A 27,135-nucleotide genomic window follows, 5' to 3' on the forward strand; every position below is an offset into this window, starting at 1 on the left:
TACTATGTTGTCATATAATAAGCATTGTTATAGTGTACATACAACTGTAATGCATGAATGTGGGTAGGTACTCTATTCCCTAACAGGCATGATAACCAAAGAGCAAATTTATGCCTGTGTTATGTTACAGACCCTTTTAAAATTCAAGTACAAAGACAGAGTCCAGCGAATATTAACAGTGAACCTGCTGGCAGAAAGCAAAATGCTAGTTCTTTCAATACCTTACATTGGAACTAAGATTTGGCACCGAGGGGCTGGGGATAATTCAGCTACCTAGCTGGTGAATTAGATAAATACTGTCTTGATCTTACTTCTGGCCAGTCACAGAATATACGCTATGAAGGAAGCGCAGAGTCCATAATATTTTGTAACTGTCCCCAGAGAGAAATGTACTTTCAATAAAAGGTACACATCCATGTAAATTCTGAGGAAAGTTTAACAGCAGTAAATAACTTTTTTTTCTTAATAATGTTTGAAGTTGAACACACAAGAAATACCTACCTTGATGCTTTATTCCAGTCAGAGACAATCCTGGATGAAGATTGTGTTTTACAATCTGTATCAAATCATCACGGCCATTGCTTTGTGGACACCATATCTCCGTAAATCTATTGCGCAATGCAGGAGAAAGCTGCAAACAAGAAGAACTACATAGCAATTCATTTCACACTACATCCCACTTGACAGGGCCACTTTTTAGATAAAAATTTTGAAAGCGTGTGAATTTTAAAATTTCTAGTAGTGGCATCAATGCAGGATCAGCTGATAAATGAGAAAATTCAAAAGAATATGGAAAAAAAACAAGCTGGTTTGCAAGCACCAAAGCTCCATTTCATTCCAGGTTGCGATGCATCAATCAATGGCTATGTAATCTCTCTTGTCCCTTTGCTTACACGAGTAACCTATCATATGGAAATTTACCTTCAATTACAACTCCATTCTGTAATTCCTCTTACTCTGCCTGAATTAGTGAAGCAAAATACATTAGCAATGCAGGAATAAATCCGTTTTAAACATTTGTTTTACAAGGAACTGTTTTGTACTGTAGAAATAACCCTAATAGACTGCCCATCTTCTTTTAAGTAAAATAAAGGTCATTTCTTAGTCCTAGGTCACAGTATCCCTTAAAGGTGTTTTTGTTGTTGTTTTTAAACCTGGCTTCTAAATGACTTAAAGCAGAACTTCAGAAACTGATTTTTTTTCCCCACTTACTGAGGAAGGTCTTCAGGGATAATTCATATTCACTGAAAATGAAAAGATGACTTCTAGCTGACTCTTTCTGAGAAGTATTAAAGAGAATAATCTGTTATGCAACTTCACACTACTCGAGACTCATGTTAAAGCTAGATTTGCTTGCTTTATGAGCCACATTTCTTGTACTTGCAATATTCTGATACCAAGCCTACCTAGGGTATTTAGAAGCCTTAAGTTTTCTTCGGCATTCTGCTCAGTATTGACTCACTATTGTAAAAATAATAGTACACAGAAGTGGTGGAGAACAGATGTATCCTAATCCTCCTTTAGAGCAATGAGGCAGACTCCAACCAGAAAGCACTGAATGCCAGAACTGGGATAATGCATTTTTATATTGCACCTCTATCACTAAACAGTTAATATGACCAGAAGATGCATATTATACTTCCAATTGCTTTGACATTCACCTCTTTTTTCCCAAAGTCACCTCCCGGGTTCATGGTTGCAAAGATACGAAATTTCTTTCCTGCAACCAACAGTTCTACTTCGTTATCCTCATCATCTTGACCACCTTTTTCAGCAAGTACCAATGTCTTCTCAGCTTCAAGAACACTAAAGGGGAGGTTAAAAAAAATCAATTTAATTTTTTTCATACTTCATTTGAAATTACTTAAGAATGAAAGTCACGAGAATTGGCCAGATTAAACATCCATTGGCCCAGAAATTGTATTTAAAAAAACACAATATAATCTGTTTGTTTTTCCTAATTGCAAACTTTTTTTTTCAGTCAGAAGGAAACTCTACCCAACTTTGTTGATAAGGTTCAGCTGAAGTGATTCCTCAAATAGACTTATCTAATAATGTATATAACTCACAGCTCTCCAGTTCACAAAAACTATGGTAAAATGCATATTCACAGGAGCAGATGAAGAAATCTGCACAATGATCTAGATCTCCCTATGCTGAATCTGTTTTGACTGTGATAGTAACTAGCAAGTCATCTCCTTGTCCTTATCGCAACCCACAAGCTTTTTTCGTCATATCTTCTCCTTGTTTGGCTGAGGAGGTGGAGTAAGAGTGTGACTGTGTGGTGCTTGGTTACCTACTGGTGTTAAACCACAACATAAAGTTAAGTGAACGTTATGAAGGAAGGATAACTGCAACGATACAATGGAAAAAGGAAAAAAAAGAAAAAGAAAAAAAGCTTGTAACAGAGTTTGGATATGGTGGAGGAAACAGCTGCTAATCATCTCAACATAAAGGATAACGGAAAAAGACTACAAATGAAAGATACTTCTGCAAACAGACACTCAACTGTGTATTTTAAGATTTGTTAGAAAAAAAGTAGAAAGAAAGCTAGATTCTCCTTCTAGTATTTGAGAAGATGCATCATTTTCAAGAACTCACTGACAAGCTGAAAAATTAATATTGTAAACTAGGGATTTTGCTTGTAGTTTTATTTTCCAGCTTGCCTCATGTTGTGTACTGTTTTTAGATACTGTTCAAACTGTTTTAGTTGAACTGTATTTTATGTTGTTAATTTCTTTATCTAGGGACATGAGCTATAGAATAACTATAGCCTCTCTAAATAGAGTAACTACAGCCTCTCATCATCTTATTTTTGTCCATATAACAAGTACGATAATTAGTGTGCAGATCAGTCTGTAGCAGCACCATAAAGCCAAATGAAAAGCAATGGCTTTCACTAACTAAAGCATTCAAAACAAACATAACCAGTACCAACACATCAAGCAAACCTACACATATCTGCTTTTCAGTCAAAGTATCTTTTATTTTTCTAGGTAGATTAAGACTTCCAAGACTTCAGCAAGTCAAGGCAGTTTCATCTTGTCTTACCTTGGTATCTTTTACCTTAGTGATAATTTCAAACAACAAAAATTGTCTAAGAATTACTATGATAAAAACTAGCACATCTAACAGATGGATGAAAATAAAAAACAAAGCAAACTGGCACAGAAGTTGGAAGATGAACAAGTCTAGTCACTTGTGTCATTCCTCCTTTCAGCAAGAACTACATTATTAAGAGAGCAGTTCACCTGGGCCAAGAAACAAGTGTGCCTACAAAGCTAGATTTACCCTGCTCAAGCTTGTATGATGCTTCATTGAGGATACTTAATACTAAGCACATTTAAGACACATCAACATACCTGTTAAGTCTCTCTAGAACCGAATCATCAGCTAAAGAAATCTCATCAAGCAGAAAAAACCCTTCTTGTTTCATTGCTAAAACAAGAGGTCCATCACACCACTCAAACAGTCTAGAACTATCAGATTCCTCCTACAAAATGGAAAAGAAAATGAAAAATCATTAATAATTGTTACTTTTTGCTTCCATGGTCACAATACCAACTACTACTGATGTGAGACAAACCTGGTCATTTGACCTCTGTCTGACTGGTCGCAGTCCTCCCAGGAAGTCTGAAGTCTCCATGTGCAAATGGCAGTTCACTGAGTATAGCTTCTGATTTGTTAATGCTGCAAAGATCTGACAAATGGTAGTTTTACCACACCTGCAAAAAGTCATTTAGTTGAAAGGGCAAGAATAAAAAACAAAGCTCATTTTGGGCAGGATTCATACTTTCACTGAAGATCTATGAGGTAAAGGCCCTCAGCATGCAAATTTCCTTCTATTCCTTTCCTTGAGATAAACACATGGAAGGTGAGGCCATTATTGGCACAACTGCTGCTGACTTGCACAAGATGCATTTAATTAAAATTTAAATCAATATCTGCACTGATGGATTTCTACAGGCTCAAAAACAAATTTATTCCAGCTTGCCCCTGCGAATCAGTCCTAATATTTCAAGTGAACTGGAGATGCTACCTGTCTGGATCATGCCTAAATCTGAAGAAATAAACTGCTGGGTACCTAGAGTTCCCATTTTACATAAGATATTACTTTTCCCTTTTCCTGTGTTTTTCTTCCTTTCTCTCCCATAAAAATCTACTCTCCAAATTTAAAACGAGCAAATGAGCAGACAGCACCTATTTTTATGACCTCCTTTAGAGCACACAGGAGTGGTGGAAAAGAAAAAAAACCATGCCACACCTATATTCTCTCAACCCCTTAAAACACGCAACATGAATGTGCTCGCAAACAGTGAACTTTCAATTTTACTACTTTCTATATAATTTCTATGTAGTTATACACAATGAAGACAATCCTGTTAAAGACTTCGGCTGAAAGATGTGATTGCCACCCCACAAAAAGAACTGTGGAAAACTGCACTTGCAATTCTGCCATGACAGAGGCTTAAATATCCCAGATCAAAGAAGCACTGAAGCCTACTCAATCATTTTGTGTCTGAGTTGCTGTTGCTGCCGCCCTACAAAAAACTACATCAAAAAAAGCAAGGTTACCCAGTGTCTCCCACCAGCAGTACTGGTTCACCAAACTCCAGGGCTCTTCCCACCAAAATGGCAAGTCTCCTCATCCCTTGAGTCCAGACAATGTGGTTAAAATCTCTGCCCATCACTGACATCTGTGTGGAGAATTTAGCTGCACAACACAAAGCAATCTGTCAGCTTCAGTCACATCTAGAGAACTTCTGATACTTTTTTTTTTCTAGGAAACTCACCCAGTAGCTTTTTGACACTTTCCCCTGAGAAGAGAGACTCAGGATATATTTTTTTCTTGAAATGCTTTTCAAGGACTCTCTTTATAACATCCACCTCCTCTTGTTTCCTAACTCTGCCTGCCAGAAGCATAAAACCTATAAAACAGGGGAAGAGAAAAATCAATTACTACCAGGTTAATCAGCAACAATATATATATATACTTAATAATTGGGACTAGAAAGCAATTCTGCAGAGACACTTTAAAAAATTGAAGAAAGTAACATAGCTCACCATCATTTGCTAAGTGCTGAAGCCAGTCATAATCCTTTTCCAGCTGTTCTGCCAATCTGTACCTTTCACCCCAACGGAACAGATCCCGCAAGGTAATGAACCCATGCTTCCCAGCAAAAACTGTTGAACCTCTGCGGTAAGACTGTCATAAGAACAAAACATGAGCCATTTTTTCAGGAACTTGTCTGATCACTTTAAGCAAGATTAATATGACATTCATTCAAATGAACTGTATGCAAAATAAAAACCCCAACTCACGGACCCAAATTACTTATACGTAGGCAATTTCATAGGTACTCAGGAACAAAATAATATAATTAAGTAATAAGTAAAAATAAGAAGAACACAGGTACATGGATTAAAACAAGATCTAAGCAAAAGATTAGGTTCTATACCAAAATGGATGTTAACACTTTTATGTTTTACTTTACTTCAATACAGAAAAATAAACTAAGAACACCCAGTCTAGAAAGCTACAGGAAAAGTGTCCTCTGATTTGTGCTGCTGCAATTGCTTTAAAGTACGAGATAGCGTTAGCTAGTTACTAAGTTTTAAGTGTTTGTTAAACATAGGAGCATCAGAACACAGCCAAAATTATTGCTTAAAAATAGTACCAAATTTAGCGTGGCCCAAAAACTGCTACAAATCTATTATTACATTTTCCGCTCAGGCCAGCGAATGATTTTACACTTTAAATCACAAGGCCTTCTGTTATTAATTTTCTTGTCACTGTTGTTGCTGCTAGCCTTCTCCCAAATCTGACATCACCTTCCTTATTTCTCTGTCCTAACCACTGAATTAATTACTTTAGTTGTGGGTTATCTTCACTCAATTGTGGTTTTGCATCTGCCACTTCACAAGACCTCCCTCCAAAGGGTATCTGTACTACTTAGCACCGAAATATGTTTGCATGCCTTCTACAAAAAGAAGAAAGACTCATACTTGCAGGTCTAACATGACTTTGACAAGCTTGCTGCAATAAGAAGGTGGCAAACTGCATCGCTTGTGCAGGATGGTTTCCAGTTCAGCACTTGGCAGTTCATCAAAATGCAGTTCCACAAAACGATTTCTAAAGGCTCTAGACAAAACCTAAAATATGAGAAAATGTTATTGCTTGAACTTTTCCTTCAGTATTACTTATTTTATATGCCTCTTCCTATACATCCTAAGGAACATGGTTAGCCCCATAGTATGCAAATTAGCATACACACAAATGTAGGAAGAAAGCATAAGAGACAGTCTAGATGAGGACAAGAGCTTAAAAACAGACATCAATAATCTAAGTCAAGTCTCTTCTCCAGCACTCTTGAACAAGAAATGCGGCATCAAATACAACAGACTTGAACTCCTCGTTCAGTAAAACACTTAAATCTCAGCTATTCAAAATGAATTAGATATTTATTATCTGCAAAACAAGCATCTAACCCAAACAGAATCCAGTTGTACTGAAAGTCATTGTACAAATACCTCAACCCTCTACCTCTTGAGAGTTTCATATTAATTCTGTACGATGCATCAGAAAGTTTTCACATTACTCTTCTATGTATGATAAGGACTCATTCCCTAGGGTTGGAGTTACTCAAAGGAAATGATTATACAGACCTTCCTGCCACCATAGAGACCTGGAGGATTCTGTGTAGCAAACAGCATGAAGCGAGGGGCAGCTTTGACAACTTCCTGAGTCTCGGTAATGAACAGCTCCCTGTTATCATCCAACAATCGGTTGAGAGCTTCCAGAACATCAGTGGGAGCCAAATTCAGTTCATCTAGTACAATCCAGTAACCCTTTCTCATTGCATCTATGAGGATGCCTTAGAGGGAACAGAAAGAGTTCTAGTTAAAATCTAACAAACTAAACCAAACAGAGCAAGCATTGAGACACTTTTAGCAACCAGTTTTCACTCAGTATAAATATTAATTCAGAGAGGAAAGCAACAGTATTGTTTAAGTTGTTGAATTATTTTCTTTATTATGTGCAGTAGGACAAGTAGCGATGAGACAAACGTGAACTCAAGAATTCACTGAAATTCACACGACTATCAATAGGCAAATACTAACTTTATGGAAGGTCTTCTCTCCATTTTGGTAAAACAGGCACATTAGGCAGAAAAGAAAGCAAGCAGTGAAGTAAGACATGAATTTGAAGTGAATGTAATATCCCCACTCACCTTCCTTAAACACCAACTTCCCAGAGGCATCTGATGTATAACAGCCAATATATTCCTGGATGTCGGTATGCTCATGATTGTTAATCCTTACACAATGGTTCCCAGTAGCAGCAGCCAACCAGCGAATTAAACTGGTTTTACCAACAGAGGTCTCTCCTTGAATCAGTACTGGATGAGTCCTAAAAGGTACAACCAAAACAGCAATTTAAAAGCATGAGTCGTTATCTTTCTCATATACAAGGTAACAGCATTATTTGGAATTCAAAATTTCCATAGATCCTTTTGTAACAACATTACCAAGATATCATGATTTAACTCATTTTGAATTTCTAAGATCATATACTAAAATGGTAACATAAGTAACTTTACCCCCAAGTGCTAACTGCTACCCACAAAGTTGACTGTGAGGGCAGTGAGGCCCTGGCACAGGTTGCCCAGAGAAGCTGTGGATGCCCCATCCCTGGAGGTGTTCAAGGCCAGGCTGGATGGGGCTTTGGGCAACCTGGGCTGGTGGGAGGTGTCCCTGCCCATGGCGGGGGGGTGGGGGGTGGAACTGGATGATCTTTAAGGTCACTTCCAATCCAAACCATTCTGTGATTCTATAAGTTTTTTAATTACAGTGTGAAATAAGCAGGTTATTCTAACTGCTAATTTCTAGATTATCACTTAAATAAAACTCATTATAGGAATAAGATGGTTTAAGAAGAAAAGAAATAGCTATATAAATTCCAATCAGTGTATAATGAAAAGTTAACTATAAAATAAAAGGAAAATGGACATTACTCATGCTAAACAACAAAGATTAGGTGACACAGTAAGTAATATTTAACTTTTTACTAACAGAAAAAAAAATAAACAAACATACCCTGCAGACACAACTCTGACCATGTCTTTCAGATTAAGCTTAACTGAAGGGGTTAGCACATAAGTCTCATCTACCATAGGTTCTTTATCCCCAGCTGAAATCCAGTATCCTTCTATATTTATAAATTTATCTCCTTGGGGTTTTGGTATTTGCTGAGGAGAGATGACAGCAGAAGTAAAGATTATACAAATGAGTTTCAATTTGCTAATGAAGACAACTACTGTTATACCACTGTAACATTCTCTAAGAAGTCATTTTAAATTACTCCCTGAGCACTCCTGCAGTAAGCACTGTCCCCTTGTCACAGAATGCAAATTACATGAAAAGCCTGAGCAGATTATTTCAAGGTCACAAAGCAGGAATCTTTGCCAGCACCATGAAAAAAAAAAGTTTCCCAAGACATTCTCCTAGCGCATTTTAAAATACACTTCCAAATGGTAAATTGGCTTGTAACTTTTCATATACATAATAGTTGCTGCCACGAAGGTTTTTATTCTGAAACAAATACACATCTCTTACAACTGGCTTTCCTATCCCAGCTGCCCACTCAGCCATGCAAATGCATTCTGGGCTCTCAGAACTAGTAAGGTTCTTCCTTTCCCACTAGAGACAAACCAAAGATGTTTGCTTTATATCCATATATTCAACATTTAGAATCTAAAAATGAAAAGCCTGTGAAAGCTCCTCATAAACCTGTAAGCTTTACAATTGGAGTCACTATTATATTAAGCTGCCTACACTTGACAATGCTATAATCACCAGTCCTCCATTTTTTTTGTACTAATGAATAAACCAGCTAACATATGGGCATTTCATACAGAGACACAATTACTAAGGAACTGCTTTTTGAAGGAAAAAAGTTAAGTTCTTTCATACAGAAAAAAAAACATGACTGTGAGATTATGTGAAGGAAATGTGGGAGAAGAAAGGCACAGAAAGCTACTCAAAATAAATTCTGCTCTGAAAATCAACCAGCTCAAAATAGGCCTTGTTACCTACCTGCTTGAGAAGACTTTTGATGTTGCCAGAGACTATATGCTGGCAAATTAGCTTTTGAACTATTGGATGAGAAATTCTGTCAAGCTGCGTCAGAAAGCTCAAACAGAAGCCCTAAGAAAAAAAAGTTATTGCCAGTGAATAAGTGAAAAATGATTAGGTGGAAAAAGACAAAAACAGACAAACAATTAAAAGAATCATTTGACTTCAACACTGCACCCAGAAGAGGTTTTTCCTTTACCCAAACAGACTCTGTAGTGAATACACAAACGGAAATAAACCCCGACATAGGTAATCACCTCATACAGCGAGCGTGGTATGCTGCTACATGGATTAGATGCTGCAAATCTCAACGCCCTGCAAAGCGTACGGAGACTGTAATGAGGTCTGTGGCCAGTTCCATCCACCAGCTTTGTTTCTGCTTCCTTTCTCACAGCTAAGTAAAAGCTGCAAAAATAAAGAGTGCAACCAGTTCCAGTGACATAGTGTTTTTAGTGATTAGAGCACTGCTCTAAGGAATTAATCCCAAAGTACGACCACTTAAGCTTATCTCCAACTGCTGCTTTCTTTAGAAGCTCTAGGCTGGGGAAGCCATGCCACACTCTGCTATCAGTATAATCAGTGAAACAAAGCAATAGAATATTTCAGAACCTTATTTTTGAGAGAGCTTGATACACAGAGAATAACTGTAAACTAGAAGTATCCTAAGCATTTAACAGTTCTTCAGTGAAATTATATGCCTTATTCTATGGGAAAGAAAGGTTACTTGTTAAACACACAAGATTTTAATTGATGTAACCTAGAGAAACAAAACGTTTTCCATCTCTAAGATGGAAAAGAAGGTTGCAACAAGAGTGTTTTTTAACTGGTGTCACCAAGAAAGCATTTCTGAAATAGAGAAAGCGAATCTCCTCCGCATGAGTACAGAAACCTTCAGAATGAAGATGACATCTACCCTGCTTCCTAAGGCTGTGAGAATTGCTACGTATGGAGCACTATTGTTTCCTTAAACAGTCCAACCACAGATTAGTTGTGTACTTCCTTTTTGTGCTTTATTCCATCAAGGATTTCAAGAGATTACAACCAACTTACTTCACAATTCCTTGCACTGTGTTTTTGCTCACGTTCAAGCCTCTAAGGTAATCCATAATAAGAACTTGCAAGTCTCCTTCATTTCTCAATTCTTCTACATAAAGTTCAGTAAACCTTTAAAAGTCAAATCAATCCATAACATTTAGACATCTGACAACATTAGAAAAAATTCTGAAAATTCTTTTTGACAAATGCAAATATAAATTCCTTTTAACTTAACAAGCCACATCGAATATTTCAGCTTCATTGTTCTGCATCACATTCTCTTTCTTTCCTCTCCTTTCACTATTAACCCCAGCAAGCTAGTAGCAATCAAATCTTACTTTCTCACTAATAACTGCAAATGATTAGTTGCATGTAGTAACTGCATATGCACACTTTTGCACAGTGTCCATGAAACTGATGGAGGACTGCATGTACAACTTCCAGAAAAAATGTAATACAAGGGGAAGACCTTTGCATTTGGGAACAGTACTGAGGAATGAATTTGCCACATCTCCAGTTTTCCCGGCCACAGCTTAAATTCCAGTATTCTAAATATCGTGCATCTGTTTTACCATGTAATCCACCTTTCTTCTGAGTGAACAAGGCTTAATACATAGTTTTTTGCAAGGATCATCAGCACTTACAAATTTCCAAGTGTAAGGCTGCTGAAGAGACATAAAGCACTTGCATTTATTATCTCCAGTAGGCATATAAACTGCTGCAGAAGCACACCCAAGCACTGACGTTTTAATTGTAGGAAAAAAAAAAAAAAGATCATTCACCTGTCCCTGGTGACAACACTCTACACTACCACTAGACCCTTTGTTCATGTTCAGCAACTTTACATACTTGCTTTCCTGATCCTATTCCATAAAAAACATTCACCATGATATGGAATTCACCTGCCACAGGAAGCCAGAGTTCACACTTATCCTGAGGCTTCAAATAAGGCATTCTTTGCTGGTTCAATTCATAAGGCTAGTTAAAGTCACGGTCTTTTTCAGAGTTTAAGTATTTTATCTTTTTTTTTTCTCCTACCTGTTTCTTATTCCTGGAGGAAGATTTCTCTTTCCAACATCCGTAGCTGGATTCATGCATGCAAACAAGCGAAAATCAGGGTGACGTACAAGAGGCTCTAAAGGAAAACAGGAATGCAACAAAGGATTAGTTAAACACAGGATATTTATTACATTAAATTAAGTAAATTTCTTCTAAACCAGTTTTCTATTACTGCATTACTACGTTTTCTTAAAATGCCAGGGTGATAAGTCTTCAGAGAGTAACACCATAGAATTTTGTAGAAGTATTCCTGCATCTTTACAACAGCCATAGCAAGTGGAACCTTTACTTTGATTTGTGCATAGCACGACGTTTTTACTACACTGAATATTTCATAAATTGTATAACCCCTAAAATGAGGAACTCCTTTTGTGTCTTTCAGAACAATGGTAGCACTTCTGTTGGCCAGAAAGAAAGGACAGCCTCAGGAGCTCATAGAACATTTGTCTCTAGTTGCAGCTCTAGAAAATGCTATTTAGCAGTTGCATTTTTCACCTTTGGATCTGTACTGGGTCTGGCTGTGATGGAGTTATCTTTCTTCATAGCAGTCCCCATGGTGCTGCGTTTTGGATTTGGGGCTAAAACACTTAATAGCACACTGATGTTTTGCCTGTTGCTGAATTGTGCTTGCACAGCCTTATGTTTCCCCCCCACACCCCCAACTCATCAAGTGGCCTGGGGATGAGCAAAGCTGAGAAGTGACACAGCTGGGGCAGCTGTCCCAAATGGGCCAACGGCATAAAAAACATCATGTTCAGCAATATGAACTGGAACGGAGGAAGAAGGGATGGTGATTTTTGAATATAGAAATAGTACCTGTGTCTCCTCTGTCTAGTAACACCAGTGACCCAGATGATCCTTCCAATAAACCACTCAGACACTCTAAAGTCTCTGCTGCAGCCAAGTTAATCTCGTCCAATAAAATCCACTCTCCTTTTTTTACTGCTTGTGCCAGAGTACCCTAAAAAGAAGATCTATTTGTTAATCATATCACTAGCAGTAATATCTCATCTAAAGCATCAGCATATTGGAAATACTTGTATTGCAGTCTATGGGTTGATTAGATTAATGGCAGTCTCAGAATTTATTTTTTTTTACAGCAATAACAGTTTTTCTGCTCTCCCTCAATGGCAGCAATTACTTTGTAAGTCATAAAAGCCAGACAGTTACCATACTTATCAACTACCATTCAGATTTGCACATTTATAACAGAATTAACCTTTCTGGTTTGTGCAATGTTGGCTGTCAGTGATATCTATCACTGTGGTGCATAAGCTTCACTGACAACACTAAGAATAAGATGGTTCATCTAAAGAAAATCAAACAATGTCAAAAGCAGTATTGTATTTCTCAGTGAGCTACTTGATAAACTAAAACTATACTTAGGTCAAAGGTTCCCCTACCATTTACGTAGTCATTTTCAGAAAGAGGGACGGTCATTTATACAAAATCTGAGAGCATGTATTCAGACTAACAGGATGACAAGGAACAGCCATGCACAAAACATTATAGTTTCCCCCATTGCATACAATGTCACTAGACTATTACACCATGGATTTAAAACATTTCAAAAAAAAAAATTACTTCCAGAAACATAGTACAGATTCTTATAATTAAATACTTCACAGGTAGCCCTAGGCACGAGGATGTCCTACTGGAGATCGGTCAAGATGTATTTTGTAATCTCATCCACTTAAAGAGATTATATGCCATACTGCTGATATTCTTTTATCATTAATCCTTACTACACAGCATTCAGTTAATGTGTTACCACCAACATTCTTTTTCTCCCTCCCTCCCCTTCAAGTTGTTCCACATAGTTATCATAGAACAAGTTCTACTTCACAGCAAGAGATTCTTGCCAGGATGTTATTTGTATAATACTGATTTCAACATCTTATAAATGTTCCTCCTCATTCTTCCCAGCATCAAAATGCAACACTCTAAATACCTCTACAAATGCAAAGAGAAGAGCATTTTCTGTCATTCTCATCTGTTGATGAGCATGATTCAGTTTAAGACCAAATGCCTCCCACTTCTCCTTCAGTGGTGAACCTGTAACCAAAACAAAATTTGAGTTTGCACCAACAGAACAACAGCACACAAATGCTTAAAAACAGTATTTTATAGAATCATAATATCATTTACGTTGGAAAAGACCTTCAAGTCCAACCGCCAACTTGACCTACCAAGTCCCATCACTAAACCATATCCCTTAGTGCCACATCCACATGTCTATCAAGCTGTTTCAAGCACAAATACAAAGCTAAGCTTGGCTGAGTACCAAAAACGTTCAAGTTCTACAGTAGACATCTCATGAATTTAAATATATATATATTTTTATATACCAACTTTTTTTTTTTTAGCTGAACACTGTTGACATATAATTTGCTATTCATCGTAAAGCGTCCTAGCTTAGAATAAATATTTATGCTGGCAATTCACTTGAATTGGCATGACTGTTACCACTCTAATTCCCAAGGACAGAAAGAGACATCTCAGAAAAATAAAAGCAAATTTACAAGCCTTACAACGGAACAGATTAACAACAACCACTTCAGTATCAGTAAAAATACTGATGCTTATCAGTTATAGAATTGTTTACTGTTGTACTTATTTCAGTTACTCGCTTAAAGTCACAGCTTGATGCATATGCAGCATCATGACTTAAACTGCCAGCTTTCCAAGTTACAGTAGATTTCAGCTTTTCTGTATTTTAGGATTGTCGATAATTGCAATAAGTACTCTTTAATGCCTCATCTCTTTTGACGTTTGTGCATATTTGTTTTTATATCTGCATATTCAGAGGAATCAATTAAAAGAAAGGGGAAGAAGAGGTTCATAATTAAGTTTACTTGGCCCATACTACACAAAAGCTACAACTTCATTTGTTTAGCAGGTCTAGGACCAGAAGCCACTCCATGAAAGGCACAGTATCAGTATTGCGTCTGTCCCAAGTAGGTAGAGAAGTATAAAACAAGAAAAACCGTTACCCAGAGACAAAAGACAGCAAATTACAGCAAAGCACTGGTCAAGTCAGCATCACCAACACTGAAACCAAGTCACCAGCAAGCTCTTATCAAGCTTTTAAAGTCATTATTACCCTAAGTGAATTATTACTTTGTGGGTTTCTTTTGTTTTGTTTTGCTTAGCTTTCAAAATAGGTGGTATTTGCTGAGGCCTAATGAGATTCCAGGTCTGAAAGAAAGTATGAATGATTCATATGCAAGACTGACACAAACAACTAGGACTGTTCACCAGCACTGCAAACAAGTAACACAGTGAGTGGAGATGGGATGTCAAGGGCATCATAGGTCAGACAAGCCAAACTTAACTCTGTCAGACATATCAAACAAACAGCAGTGATCAGTTAGAAAAAAAGACCTTTCTAACAGTATTTTGAATGCCTTGCTGTAGACCAAGGCTGCATTTTTCAAAACGAGAAGAAACGTATGTAATAAAGGGGGCGTGAATGAAAAACGGAAAAGACAACCGATGAACAAAAATTCACCACTACTTGTCTACTCTCTGCAATGGTTCATCTGTGTTCATCTGAATTCTCACCAGATGCATTTTCTTTTGTTTCCTTATTAACTGCAGATTTATGAATATGTTGCATTAGTTTTAGCAGATCATGCCAACGTTTCTGTCTGTAGCAGGTCTGAATGTGTCCCAGGAATGTTTGATTTTTCTTTCTAGAAAACGTTTGATAGAAGAGTTCTTCAAACGACTCTCGCAGAGGTAGCCAGATCAGCTTGTTATCCACAGGCTTATAACTGAAGAGAAGCAAAAGAGTAATTACTTGTTTGTCACTGTCATGGAGGAACAGGAACTAACATTTGTGTACTAACAAAAGCATTTTGAAATGGAAGCAGTACCGTGCATTAGGGAACCCAAGTTTCCAAAGGCTTTTTGCACATATTTAAACTACTAAGTCCAGACTGCCCCGGTCAGTGAAGTAGTTTTGCTACTACTCACTAATATGTCTAGTGAATATTACATTGGAATTATACTGAACCGCTTAGCCATTTTTAAAGCAACATTGGGTTCTGCTTTTAAATCTCTTTGTCACATACACTCAATACACTCATACGTTTCAGTGAAACTGCATGTGTTCTTCAGCAAGGAGAGCAAGATTTCTGCATGTAAAGGTAAGAAGGTAAGACATTACACTACTATGAAACAGGTCTGCATCTAAAAACATTTCTTTGACAACACAACAATGCTTTCAACTAGTAACTTTTTCTTATACTGCCGATTTGTTACACAAAACAGACCAAACAGCAGTCAGTGACTTACCCTCCTAGCAGATCAGCAGTGTCACTTTGTTGGTTCATGTTGACAACCCTCAGGTGGTGTCCTTGAAAAAGAAACAGAAAGCACATCAACTTGTTTCTGCGTTTTGTGCTGCTGTTGTTGCCTTTTTTTTCTTTTTATCATCTTTGTACAACTTAGTCTTCACATTTCATTTACCTGTAATATGAGCGAGGTACTGAACAGTTGAAGTTTTGCCAGTTCCTGTTTCACCAACCAAGAGCACAGGCTCTCCTTTGACAACACAAACTGCAAGCTGCTCAATCAATACTGCTGACGGCCGTGTGGCAGCAAAGGTTTGCTTTGTTCTGACAAAATAAAGGAAGCTATTAAAAGCCAAGATTTATCCAAGAGCTCGTTTCAATTTTACCCTTATTGTTTTTTAGAGAAGTAGTTGAATTGAGGATTTGTTTTTATTATTACTATTTTTTATTAAAAATAAGGTTTTGAAAAATACTACTTCTGAAACACCCTTGTAAGTATTATATAAGGCACTTACTTTCCTCAACATACAACCTAGAAATTCAGGACTCTCAAAGAAGTTCCTGGACAGTGGAATTACTGCCACATACTACAAAGACAGTCAAAATCTTATTACAACATCTGAGGATCCAAACTGCTTTGAAGAACTCTAGGACAAAAGAACCTGAAAATCCCTATGCTTTGGCAGCCAGAAGAACTATGATGCAGACAGCTTTAAAGACACACAATGTAAAACTCAGATCACAAGAGAAAGAACTCATCACATTTGAGTTGAGATTATTTGATTTGCATTTTTTAATTGTGTTACTTCCAGTCTATTCTATTTCAACACAAAATGTTTCAATTCAAATGAAAACCAAAAGCTATTCTACCTTTTTACGGTAAGAGCCAGGGTTTGTTTCTTCATGAGGTGCACTCTTCCCACAGAAACTTCTTGGTCCCTTAATAAAATTTCTGGTTTATACAGCTCACAAAAGAACTCTACCTGTGAAGAAAACATCAACGTTACCAATAACAATGTTGCCTGCAACATCACACTGAGAACACCCTTGGCAGAGGAGAATACATTTCTGTAATGAAATAATGGAAGGAAGTCAAACAGGAGTTTCAGGGATCCATCTGTCCCCTCAGCTGAAAGGTTTTTCCATCTTGAAGTAACAATGGAGGACATTTTCTTCATAATCAAACTTTTATGGTCAGAAATAGCTGACAAAGTAACCATTCGGTTTAACTCAGCTGTTTATATCACACAATATTAGTATATAGATGAGCTCTACAGCTTTGGAATTGATGATTACAGAACATGTTTGACATGTTTGTTTCTGGACTCCTCATTTAAGTGATTAAATAAGAACTGGGGTGGGGAAACCACACAGGGTGGGAGGGGAAGACAACACTTTTTACACTTTTACTACTCTGTGAATCTAGCAGTGTCATGTGCTTAGGTAACTGCAGAGTTTCAGCTGTGTCATGCTTCTTTTGCATGAAGCCATTTGAAATGTGCTCTGAAATAAGCTCACTGCAACTTTCAGAGAAAATAAAACGGCTGAAAATAAAACAATAAGAAGTAGACTTCAGGATTGCAGAGAAAGAACAAAAGCGTGTGAAGGGTAGAGAGATGGGCATATTTTTTAAGAAAAATATTAGAACACAGTACATATAAATGAACCACAAGAAAAAATCAACTTATGTAATATTACCAATAAACATCAGGTTAATTATGTCTTAACATACCTTTTTCTTGGAAATATTTAGTTTACTTCCAATAACTTTTGCCATTTTCTGTCTGCTTCCTTGGTTGGACAGCATAGCCGTGAAACAGTCCAATGCCTGTCAAAGGGAAAACAAAACAACTTATAAAATTTGTATTGAATATGGTATTATATGAGAAGCACCATCTTTATTTTTATGAGGCTGAACCCAATCCAACAAAGGCAAATACAATTATTTCATCATTGTTGGATGAATTCAAGCAATGAAGTTCAAAAGAGATGAAATAGGAAGTTCTGAACTCTGTGATGTAGTGGGTTTATACTGAACCCACCCTATAAAAAGTAAAAGCTTTTCATAGCCAGTCACAGAAGCTATTTTCAGATGACTGGAGCAAAATGAAAGAAGTGATGTTCCAAGATCTCACAACCTTAAAAATGGCCTGACTGATGCACACCTAAAAAAAAATCAAAACCTGGAACATAAGTTCCCATATAAGAAGTAGGAAAGATGTCCCATATTTCAACGAAAAGGGAGTACCTTAAAATTACCCTGCAAATTTAAGTATCTAATTCTGCTGAGGGATTCAGATACTGTTTCACAAAGGACACAAGACTAAGGAGAACAGAGCGGACAGCTATCACTAGGATATAGCTTTGACTGAAACATGATCGGCCAAGAAGCTCCACCACTGAGCTGTGCTAATGTCACAAAACATGGCACACCAGCCAGTACTAACCTGAGAGGGAGGAAGTGAAGGGATTAAGCCCTCTTAGTATTCAGTAAATTCAGACACATAACATTTAAGACACCTAACACAAACACACACACTGTATGGATGCATGTATTATGAAGTAAGTGCATACCAAGGATTCAGCATTAGCTGTATCATCAAATAAACGTGGCTCCAATGCTCTGAATAGACTCAGATACTGACTCTGAATGTCTGTGGACATCACTAAGTGATGCGCTCCCCACTATCTCCATTACCTAAGAGAGATTCAGCAGCAGCATACTAGTGCCTCATTGCAGAATAGTGAAGGTGTTTTTAGTTTGTTTTTTTTTTAGTTTCTTACTATTCTAGCTTGCTAGTGATAAGTAACAAATTACCGTAGTCTGCCTACGCTGAGTCTGTTTTGCCCATGAGTGATCTCCCTGTCCTTATCTCAACCCTTGAGCCCTTTTCACCATATTTTCTCCCCCTTTCCCTTTGAGGAAGTAGAGTGAAAGAGCAGTTGGAGTTCAGCTGCCCACCTGAGTAAAAAACCACCATCCTGAGACAGAGCTAATTTTCTTCGCAGGGGCTCACACAATGTTGTGTTCTGGATTTTTGATGAAAGTACTGGTGATAATAGACCAGTATTTTTAGCTGTTGCAGAGCAGTGCTCACATAGAGCCAAGAACTTCACGCCAGCAAGGAGGCTGGGCATGCAGAAGAAAGAAGCTGGGAGGGAACAGCCAGGACAGCTGACCCGTCTAATTTTGGAAGCACTTCTGATAAATACTTTTTAATTTTCCCTCTTTCTGAGATATCCACAGTAAGGTTTTATAGTAAATATAGCTTCTGAGTAACAAGTAGCAAACACCAAGTACATCTAATACTTTAAAGACTCAACTAAACCTAGGGCCTTTTCCTTGTTGCATACAAAATGTGCAGTGCAAGTGAATGAAATGAATGTTTAAATGATAACCGTGTCTGTCAAATTGTATTAATTTCATAAATTTTTACTCTTTCCCAATCACATGCAACCCCAGCTCACATCAGTCGAAACTGTGTTGCAGCATACTTTTTGTATGCCAGTAGTAAGTCTAGATTGGCTTTCAGCACACTGCAAACAGCTTTCCTACTACTAAGGAAAGAGACTAATAAATACATAACATTCCAACTACAGTCCAGCTGCTTCAGATAAAACTAAATATAAAATCCTATCTCACACTCCCAAATAGTGTATGTTAAGATATGTGACACAGTAACAGAGTTCAGGTAAGCAATTTCCAAATCAAGTCTTACTGCACCTCCTGAAAAATATTCACTGCTGTGGTTGACGAAGAACTGTCGAAGTTGTAAGCAATTCTGCTGCACCAATTCAATAAATCTCTAAAAATAAAAACAAAAAGATTTGGTACAATCAAGCCAAATTGTACAGCATCTTCTCTCATGTTCAGCTTAGTTCATTATGTCATCTTTTGGTAATTACACACCTAGTTGTTATTTACATTGTACATGGAAAGCCACACACAAGAAGGATGCTGTATTTAAAAGAATAGATGAATACATACAGACCCACAGGGTTGCTTTCTGATAGGTTGCTTGGAAATTTGCAATACATATTCCATTAAACCATTATGGATAAGTAATTATGAAACTGAAAACATGAAAACCAGCATGCTTTTCATCCAGAAACGTACAAAGAACTATTTTACAGGATACCAATTCCTCCTCAACAAGATCTTTGGAAAGGTGAGAAAAGGAAACATATAATTCTCTGAAAATAGCAACTGTTTTAAAGTAAGCGGCATTCCTATGCTTCACAAAAATGAGGTACTACACATAGCTAGTGCGTGCTGACATTCACAAAGCACTACTGCTTATAATAAGCCCACACGAGCAGAACTGACATGCGGTATGAGAAGTGAAGAAGAAGTAATTCAATACCAAGCTGCATTTCACCACAAAAATTCTGAAATTAATAGTACTTCACAGGGTCTGGGTATTTTGAGGCATGTCTAAGTTAGAATGCTACAAGTGAATGTCTAATATGAAGTTGTCTAGATGAGCAACTATATACAACTGCTGAAAAGTTATCTATACTAGTATTGTGAAAACATTATACAGTATATTTCAGTCAGTAATTCTTTTAACCAGAACAGATATTTTGTGTTAAAATAAATTGAAAAGTAATCCACATCTTCATTCCAACTTATTTCTCAGCACTGCATCTGAAACGCATACTTTTTTGTCAAAAAAAAATAAGTGCAGAAGTACAGCAAATATGCCCTAAATAATTCACATTGAGTTTTAAGATGCATTAAACATGATTTTAAAATTAAAAATGGAAACCTCCATTTTTATTAAATTCCAGCTTAATTATTCAAACTTTTAACAATATTTTTAAAAAAAGGAAAGAGGAAAATGAAAAAGATAATCTCCTGCTCTATACAGCTAACTGACAAAACTTCTTCCTAATAAACATATAAGAAAAGACAACCTTAGAGATAGTTCTCGTCCTTCCAGATTTGGTTTCTTATTTTCTGATCTTGATTCTGATGCATCTTCTGACGCACGGCTGGAGCCAGAAGCACTGCTTTCTGATGCCTGATACTTGTCACCCGTAAGGTGAATGAAAATGTCTAGCAAGTGATCAGTTACATGAGCAAGGTTGGGGTATTTGCTCTGAAGAACCTGAAAATGGGGGAGGAAAAAAAAAGTCTTCATCACTGGAATGAAACCATCAGCCTCCCAAACTTCAGCAGAAACAGACACTCAAGCTAGCAAGCTGCACAAAACCAGTCTCTTGTAATCTCTCTTCTGAAGCAAATAAAAGTAATTGAGACTTGTATGATGTTGATATGGATGCCAAAGGACAGTTTTCCCAACCCAACTTTACTCCAATTCATTTAATACCTTTGCACGAATACAAACAGGAAGAACAAAAAGCAAATTCGACCCTAAAGTAAACTCAAATCTAAAATCAATCTAAACCCAAATCATGATGATGCAACTTTAACTACAGAAGTTCTTGCCTCCTATCCCTCTTTGTAAGGACTTTTTAGAGCACTCAGGTTGCCTATATACCATGCTAAGACACATACACGGCTAATTTTTCTTCTATAATTTCCTTTCAGCTCAACTTTCTGCTAAAGCTTGCTGACCAAAATCAGCTTTTCACAGGTACAGGCCAGAAACCAGTACTGATACTATCCTGCCAAACTGACTTTTAAGATTAGCCAGAACATTTATTTTCCAAGATCTGAAGTGATAAGGGTGTACTGCTGAACTTAGGGACAAAAATAAGGACCAAATTTATTACTGAAAACCATCTACTACCCTTAATTAAAACAATTATTCGCATACCACAATAGAGCAAGACATACCATACCTCCTTGAGTTCTACTTTGCTCATGTTATCCAGATGTATTTTGGTCCAATACTTGTCCAAAAGAGAGGCATGGCTGCTTTGCTGTCTGTACCAACCTCCACCACAACTGAATACTCTAAATTAAAATAACACAAAGGAACATACATGTTGTTATCTTATTGAAGAATTCAGTACTTTCAGATACCCTACCTTGCTTTTCTGTGCTTTCCAAATCATTTGTTCTTTCATCACTGTGTTTTCCCCCCTCTAGTGCAAAATCTCCTTAGAGATCCTTTCAGAAAGATGACTGACAATAAGTTAAGCCAATCAGAAACACCATGCAGAAATCAAGACACCTTGTGCGTATTGATCATAAACCTTCTTCACACAGCAACTGCTAAGAGTAGTATTTTGTTTTGGTAGGGGTTGGTTTAGTAGGTGTGCCCCCCCCCGGAGCTTCATACTTTCAACCTCATTGAAGTAACTTGTCAAAGACTGGATCCACCCAGTAGTCATATAAAGTTAGTAACAAAGTTGCTTTAAAATGGAAAAGGTTCCTCTCATAGCATCCATAGCTTCTACCACTTGTTAATTGGAAATTGCTAGAATATTCATGACCAAGTACTTTGCACTTACTGCCTTTGACTTAAAAATCAAACAATCTGTGCTATTAAGCTCATTTAATTTTATATGCCTACCTCCTGGTTGCAAAAAACTGGAATCCCGGTGCTACTTTTAAGCAATCACCACGGCCAGGAATTAGCAACTCCCTTTTTTCCAAAAGAGGAATCAGCACAGAGATCTGGAGAATTAAAAAAAATAAAAAATAAAACTCTGTGTGTGTGTGTGTGTGTGTGTGAAACAAACATCTTACCCATCCACACTCACGATGCTAGAGCACACCCCACTGAGAATCACATTTTCATCAACTGCTGTTCCTGCAGACTACATTTTCAAGTAAAACTAACAGGAATCGTACTCTCACAGTTAATTTTACTCAGCAATGAAAGTCACAGCTATGTTTCCCTCTTTTCTCCTACATTCAGATTTAGTAAGAGAATGGAAATGAGTCTTTACACTGTAAGTCCAATCTAACACCGTTGTGTTTGAGCTGTCAAACGAATTGCCAGACACTTGGTTCTCAGAAGAGCTGGAAGGTTTGTTTTCTTTCTATCCGAACAAAGATAATATCCACCTAGAAGACTTCACTCAAAAACATTATCATTGTTCACTATATAGCCTGCTACACCCTAGCAGAATTAGGTATGGATTTAAAGAATCTATCCTTCCACACAGAAGGACAGTAATAATGGTGGAATGAGAAAAGGGAGGGAGGTCTACAACATTCCCTTGGCACAGAGGAAGGGAAGCATGGAGACTTTGATATGGAGAAAGAATACGGGATGCCTGCAGGGGAGACCTGAAGGAAAAGTGAGATGAATGCAGGATACTACTAGGGGCATGCTTATGATGAGTGCAACGAACTGAGTCCACAGAAGCAAACAACTGCACAACCCTCTGGCAATGAAAAACTGTCCAGTACACACAAGCAACATTTCTTGGCTTTCTTGTAAACTCCCTATACTTTGGAAGAGTGGAATCCCATAAACAAACTGTCAGGTTTGTCAGTCACAAAAAGGATGCTTTACAAAACAGATACGAAAGAAAACTCTTTGCAAAATGTCCAGCAGGCCTGGTGTCTCTATGACATCATTCTTGGTGGAGATGTTCTTTCAGCAGCCATCACTTCAAAGGGCAATAGTGACAGTCCAACAAGTACTAGTTCTGGAGCTGAATACAGGAAATCAGCTAAAAACTATATAACGACTTAATAGAATAACACAATCCAAGACGGAAAAAAAAATATTTTTTTAAAATGACAAAAAAATCATTAGAAGATCTTATTATCAATATTGCTCTAACACAGTGACTAATATTCTGCAGTGTCTGTGGCCACATTTGTTTTCAAATATTGAAACATGATTTAAAAGACACATAGCTCATTATCAGAATCACTTTAAATCCCCATACTGAAGTCTGGCATCAGGGCCAATGTCGTGACTGCTCTACAACAATGACAAAAACGAATACAGTGCAACAATGTCTGAACAAAGCCTGGTTAAATCTTTTTTAACTCCCTATTACAAGGGCAGTATTTTCAGCACGCTGCTTCAGAACGCATGGTGACTGGACTCCAAAAACTACTAGTATAGTACGGGTCTTAAGACAAATACTTTACAGTGAAGAAGAACCTACGTACCACATCCAGAGGAGCATAATCAATATCCTCCAGAAGTATCCAGTGACCTTTGGTAACAGCTTGCGTCAAGGTTCCAGGCTGCCATACAAACTCCCCTGGGACATCTGTACAACGATACATACCAAGCAGCGTCTATGACAGAAACAATCAGTAAATTAGATACTTGTTCATTACATGCTTTCGTAATTCAGAGTAAAAACCTTAAGAAAATGTCCGAAGTTGGTATACAAATAACATTTACACAGCCTGCACATTATTAAACAGTTTATCTGATAATCCCAGTAATGTGTGCCCAGCATTACACTTTTTTTTAAATAAGAAAAAGTTTCACTCCACCATATATATGATAACCTAACTGAAGCACAGTATCTAACTAGATAATTGGAAGAGTATTTACAGAGTTGTACCACCAAAACAAACGAACAAAAATCAACAGGATAACACACTAAACTGCACTGTATCTTACATCTTAACCAGCTCTAACTGAGCTGCTAACATAAGAGAAGTTCTCAAAAAAGTATTTCAAAGACACAAAACCAATGGAGTTTTACTTTCTGTGAAGTGGTAACTTTCACATTTCAGCATTCCTTAAATAATCAAGTTTCTGGTTTCACTATTTCACATTTTGTACCTTGAACTTTATCACTTTTTCTTTAAATGACTGTCTTACTCATGTATATGAAAAGATACTCTTGTGGAGAATAGCTGTTAGATGGTGAAGTAAGCTGTTCTATGCAAGTAAAGAAGGTGATTTTGTACAGCTAATAAAAACCTTCAGAGAACACTTCTGGTAGACACCAACCACTTCAGAAAACTAAATATAAATCGAGCCAAACAATATTAATAAACTCAAACTCACAAGTATGCAAATCCAAAAGAATGTGAAGCTACCACCAGAGTTGAAGATACTTCTACAGGTAAAGCTAGATCCCTATTCTATAACTGCAAGCATCCTCATAGGGTCTTACTTCATTTTATCTTCACCAAAAAATAACTGGGATCAGATTAAACTGACAACAACCCATCTGAACATGTAAATCAAAGTGTCCATACAGCCTTTGGCAGCAGCTTCCATCATTTTCAAATCAATTTTTTGTCAAGCTTTTTTTTAAAAAAAGACACAAAATCAGCGGAGCTCTTCCACATAGGAAAAACAGTGACAAAACGTAATTTAAAATGGATCAGGTACATCACAATTATGTGCAGAATTTACATCATAAATTTGAAGAAAAATCAGTTAAGCTTCATTATTCTTATCAATAGCCAGAGCAGTACTACAAAGAATTGGGGGTTGCGAGCTCCTTGGGGGAAGAGTTAAATTTCATCTTATTAGAAAAGCAAGTCCATACTTCAAGTAAAAATAATGTCTGATCATTGGACCATAAAACAATTTCATCAGTTACCTTACTATCAGTTTGATCCCCAAGTTGGACTTTTAAAATATGAGGAGGCTTTGTTCTTCCTGTAGCAGCTGCTAAATATTCAATTAAAGAAGTTTTGCCGCATCCTATTGGTCCTTCTAATAAAACAGGACTTTGAAATGCTACAGCAATAGCAAGGTTTTGAAGATTTGTGCAGGCAGATTCAACCAGAACAAAATGGCTAGTGTTTTCCTGTTGAAACATAAAATTTGAGTTACTACACTGAATTATTTGTTTTTTAATATCAGTTTTTACAACACAGAACAATTAGGAAAGCGAGTATGATGACTAGAAAATTTCGGCCTGTAGATCTGTCAACACACATCAAATAAAAGATTCTAGAGCTATGGACTATAAAGAATGTATTTAATGACAGATATTGGTGGTGTGGCTCTCTATATCAGAGAGTGTTTTGATGTTGAGGAACTTGAGGCTGGGAATGATAAGGTTGAGTCCCTATGGGTTAGGATCAGCGGGAAGGCCAACAGGGCAAGCATCCTGGTGGGGGTCTGTTATAGACCGCCGAACCAGGATGAGGAGACGGATGAGGAGTTCTACAGGCAGCTGGCAGAAGTTGCAAAATTGTCAGCGCTTGTTCTCGTGGGGGCCTTCAACTTCCCAGACATATCCTGGAAGCACAACACAGCCCAGAGAAAGCAGTCTAGGAGGTTTCTGGAGAGCGTGGAAGACAGCTTCCTGACGCAGCTGGTTAGAGAGCCTACCAGGGGAGGTGCCCCGCTAGACCTTCTGTTCACAAACAGTGACGGACTGGTGGGAGGCGTGGTGGTCGGGAGCTGTCTTGGGCAGAGTGACCACGAAATGGTAGAGTTCTCTATTCTTGGCAAAGTCAGGAAGGGGATCAGTAAAACCGCTGTCTTGGACTTCTGGAGGGCTGACTTTGAGCTATTCAGGACACTGGTTGGCAGAGTCCCTCGGGAGGAGGTTCTGAAGGGCAGAGGAGTCCAGGAAGGCTGGGCACTCTTCAAGAAGGAAATCTTAATGGCTCAGGAGCGGTCTGTCCCCACGTGCCCAAAGACGAGCCAGCGCGGAAGAAGACCGGCCTGGCTGAACAAAGAGTTGTGGCTCGAGCTTAGGAGAAAAAAGACAGTTTATAATCTTTGGAAAAGAGGGCGGGCCACTCAGGAGGACTATAAAGATGTTGCGAGGCTGTGCAGGGACAAACTTAGAAAGGCCAAAGCTCATCTGGAACTCAATCTGGCTACTGCTGTTAAAGATAAAAAATGTTTTTACAAATACATCAACACAAAAAGGAGGACTAAGGAGAATCTCCATCCTTTACTGGATGCGGGGGTAAACTTAGTGACAAGAGATAAGGAAAAGGCTGAGGTGCTTAATGCCTTCTTTGTCTCAGTCTTTAGTGGCAAAACCAGTTGTTCTCTGGATACCCAGTACCCTGAGGTGGTGGAAGGGGATGGGGAGCAGGATGTGGCCCTCACTATCCACGAGGAAATGGCTGGCGACCTGCTACAGCACTTGGATGTACGCAAGTCGATGGGGCCGGATGGGATCCACCCGAGGGTACTGAGCGAACTGGCGGAGGAGCTGGCCAAGCCGCTTTCCATCATTTATCGGCAGTCCTGGCGATCAGGGGAGGTCCCAGTTGACTGGCGGCTAGCAAACGTGACGCCCATCTACAAGAAGGGCCGGAAGGTAGACCCGGGGAACTATAGGCCTGTTAGTTTGATCTCAGTGCCAGGGAAGCTCATGGAGTAGATTATCTTGAGTGTTATCACGCATCACTTACAGGGCAACCAGGTGATCAGGCCCAGTCAGCATGGGCTTATGAAAGGCAGGTCCTGCTTGACGAACCTGATCTCCTTCTATGACCAAGTGACGCGCCTGGTGGATGAGGGGAAGGCTGTGGATGTGATCTACCTTGACTTCAGTAAGGCTTTTGACACTGTTTCCCACAACATTCTCCTCAAGAAACTGGCTGCTCGTGGCTTGGACTGGTGTACGCTTCGTTGGGTTAAAAACTGGCTGGATAGCCGGGCTCAAAGAGTTGTGGTGAATGGAGTCAAATACAGTTGGAGGCTGGTCACTAGTGGAGTCCCCAGGGCTCAGTACTGGGGCCAGTCCTCTTTAATATCTTTATCGATGATCTGGATGAGGGGATCAA

General features: G+C 38.1%; 1 protein-coding gene across 1 annotated transcript in view; it reads right to left on the bottom strand.

Moving 5' to 3' along the window:
* Positions 1-27,135, bottom strand: part of MDN1 (midasin AAA ATPase 1) — a 99,072-nt gene that overhangs the window by 61,520 nt on the left and 10,417 nt on the right. Inside the window, exons 6-33 of the mRNA XM_035559523.2 lie at positions 24,978-25,217; positions 23,575-23,706; positions 22,013-22,116; positions 21,336-21,450; positions 20,445-20,638; positions 19,252-19,333; positions 17,260-17,355; positions 16,398-16,510; positions 15,703-15,851; positions 15,529-15,589; positions 14,794-15,005; positions 13,181-13,284; positions 12,046-12,190; positions 11,209-11,305; positions 10,186-10,299; positions 9,393-9,540; positions 9,097-9,207; positions 8,098-8,249; positions 7,233-7,411; positions 6,667-6,875; positions 6,007-6,153; positions 5,065-5,206; positions 4,794-4,928; positions 4,576-4,714; positions 3,587-3,725; positions 3,363-3,493; positions 1,662-1,806; positions 502-631 (exon numbers count right to left, since the gene is read on the bottom strand). Coding sequence (XP_035415416.1) covers positions 502-631; positions 1,662-1,806; positions 3,363-3,493; positions 3,587-3,725; positions 4,576-4,714; positions 4,794-4,928; positions 5,065-5,206; positions 6,007-6,153; positions 6,667-6,875; positions 7,233-7,411; positions 8,098-8,249; positions 9,097-9,207; positions 9,393-9,540; positions 10,186-10,299; positions 11,209-11,305; positions 12,046-12,190; positions 13,181-13,284; positions 14,794-15,005; positions 15,529-15,589; positions 15,703-15,851; positions 16,398-16,510; positions 17,260-17,355; positions 19,252-19,333; positions 20,445-20,638; positions 21,336-21,450; positions 22,013-22,116; positions 23,575-23,706; positions 24,978-25,217 — 3,865 coding nt within the window. The remainder of the gene's footprint in view (positions 1-501; positions 632-1,661; positions 1,807-3,362; positions 3,494-3,586; positions 3,726-4,575; positions 4,715-4,793; positions 4,929-5,064; positions 5,207-6,006; positions 6,154-6,666; positions 6,876-7,232; positions 7,412-8,097; positions 8,250-9,096; positions 9,208-9,392; positions 9,541-10,185; positions 10,300-11,208; positions 11,306-12,045; positions 12,191-13,180; positions 13,285-14,793; positions 15,006-15,528; positions 15,590-15,702; positions 15,852-16,397; positions 16,511-17,259; positions 17,356-19,251; positions 19,334-20,444; positions 20,639-21,335; positions 21,451-22,012; positions 22,117-23,574; positions 23,707-24,977; positions 25,218-27,135) is intronic.

This window comes from Cygnus atratus, chromosome 3 (genome assembly GCF_013377495.2).
Source record: "Cygnus atratus isolate AKBS03 ecotype Queensland, Australia chromosome 3, CAtr_DNAZoo_HiC_assembly, whole genome shotgun sequence".
In the NCBI taxonomy this organism is placed as follows: domain Eukaryota; kingdom Metazoa; phylum Chordata; class Aves; order Anseriformes; family Anatidae; genus Cygnus; species Cygnus atratus.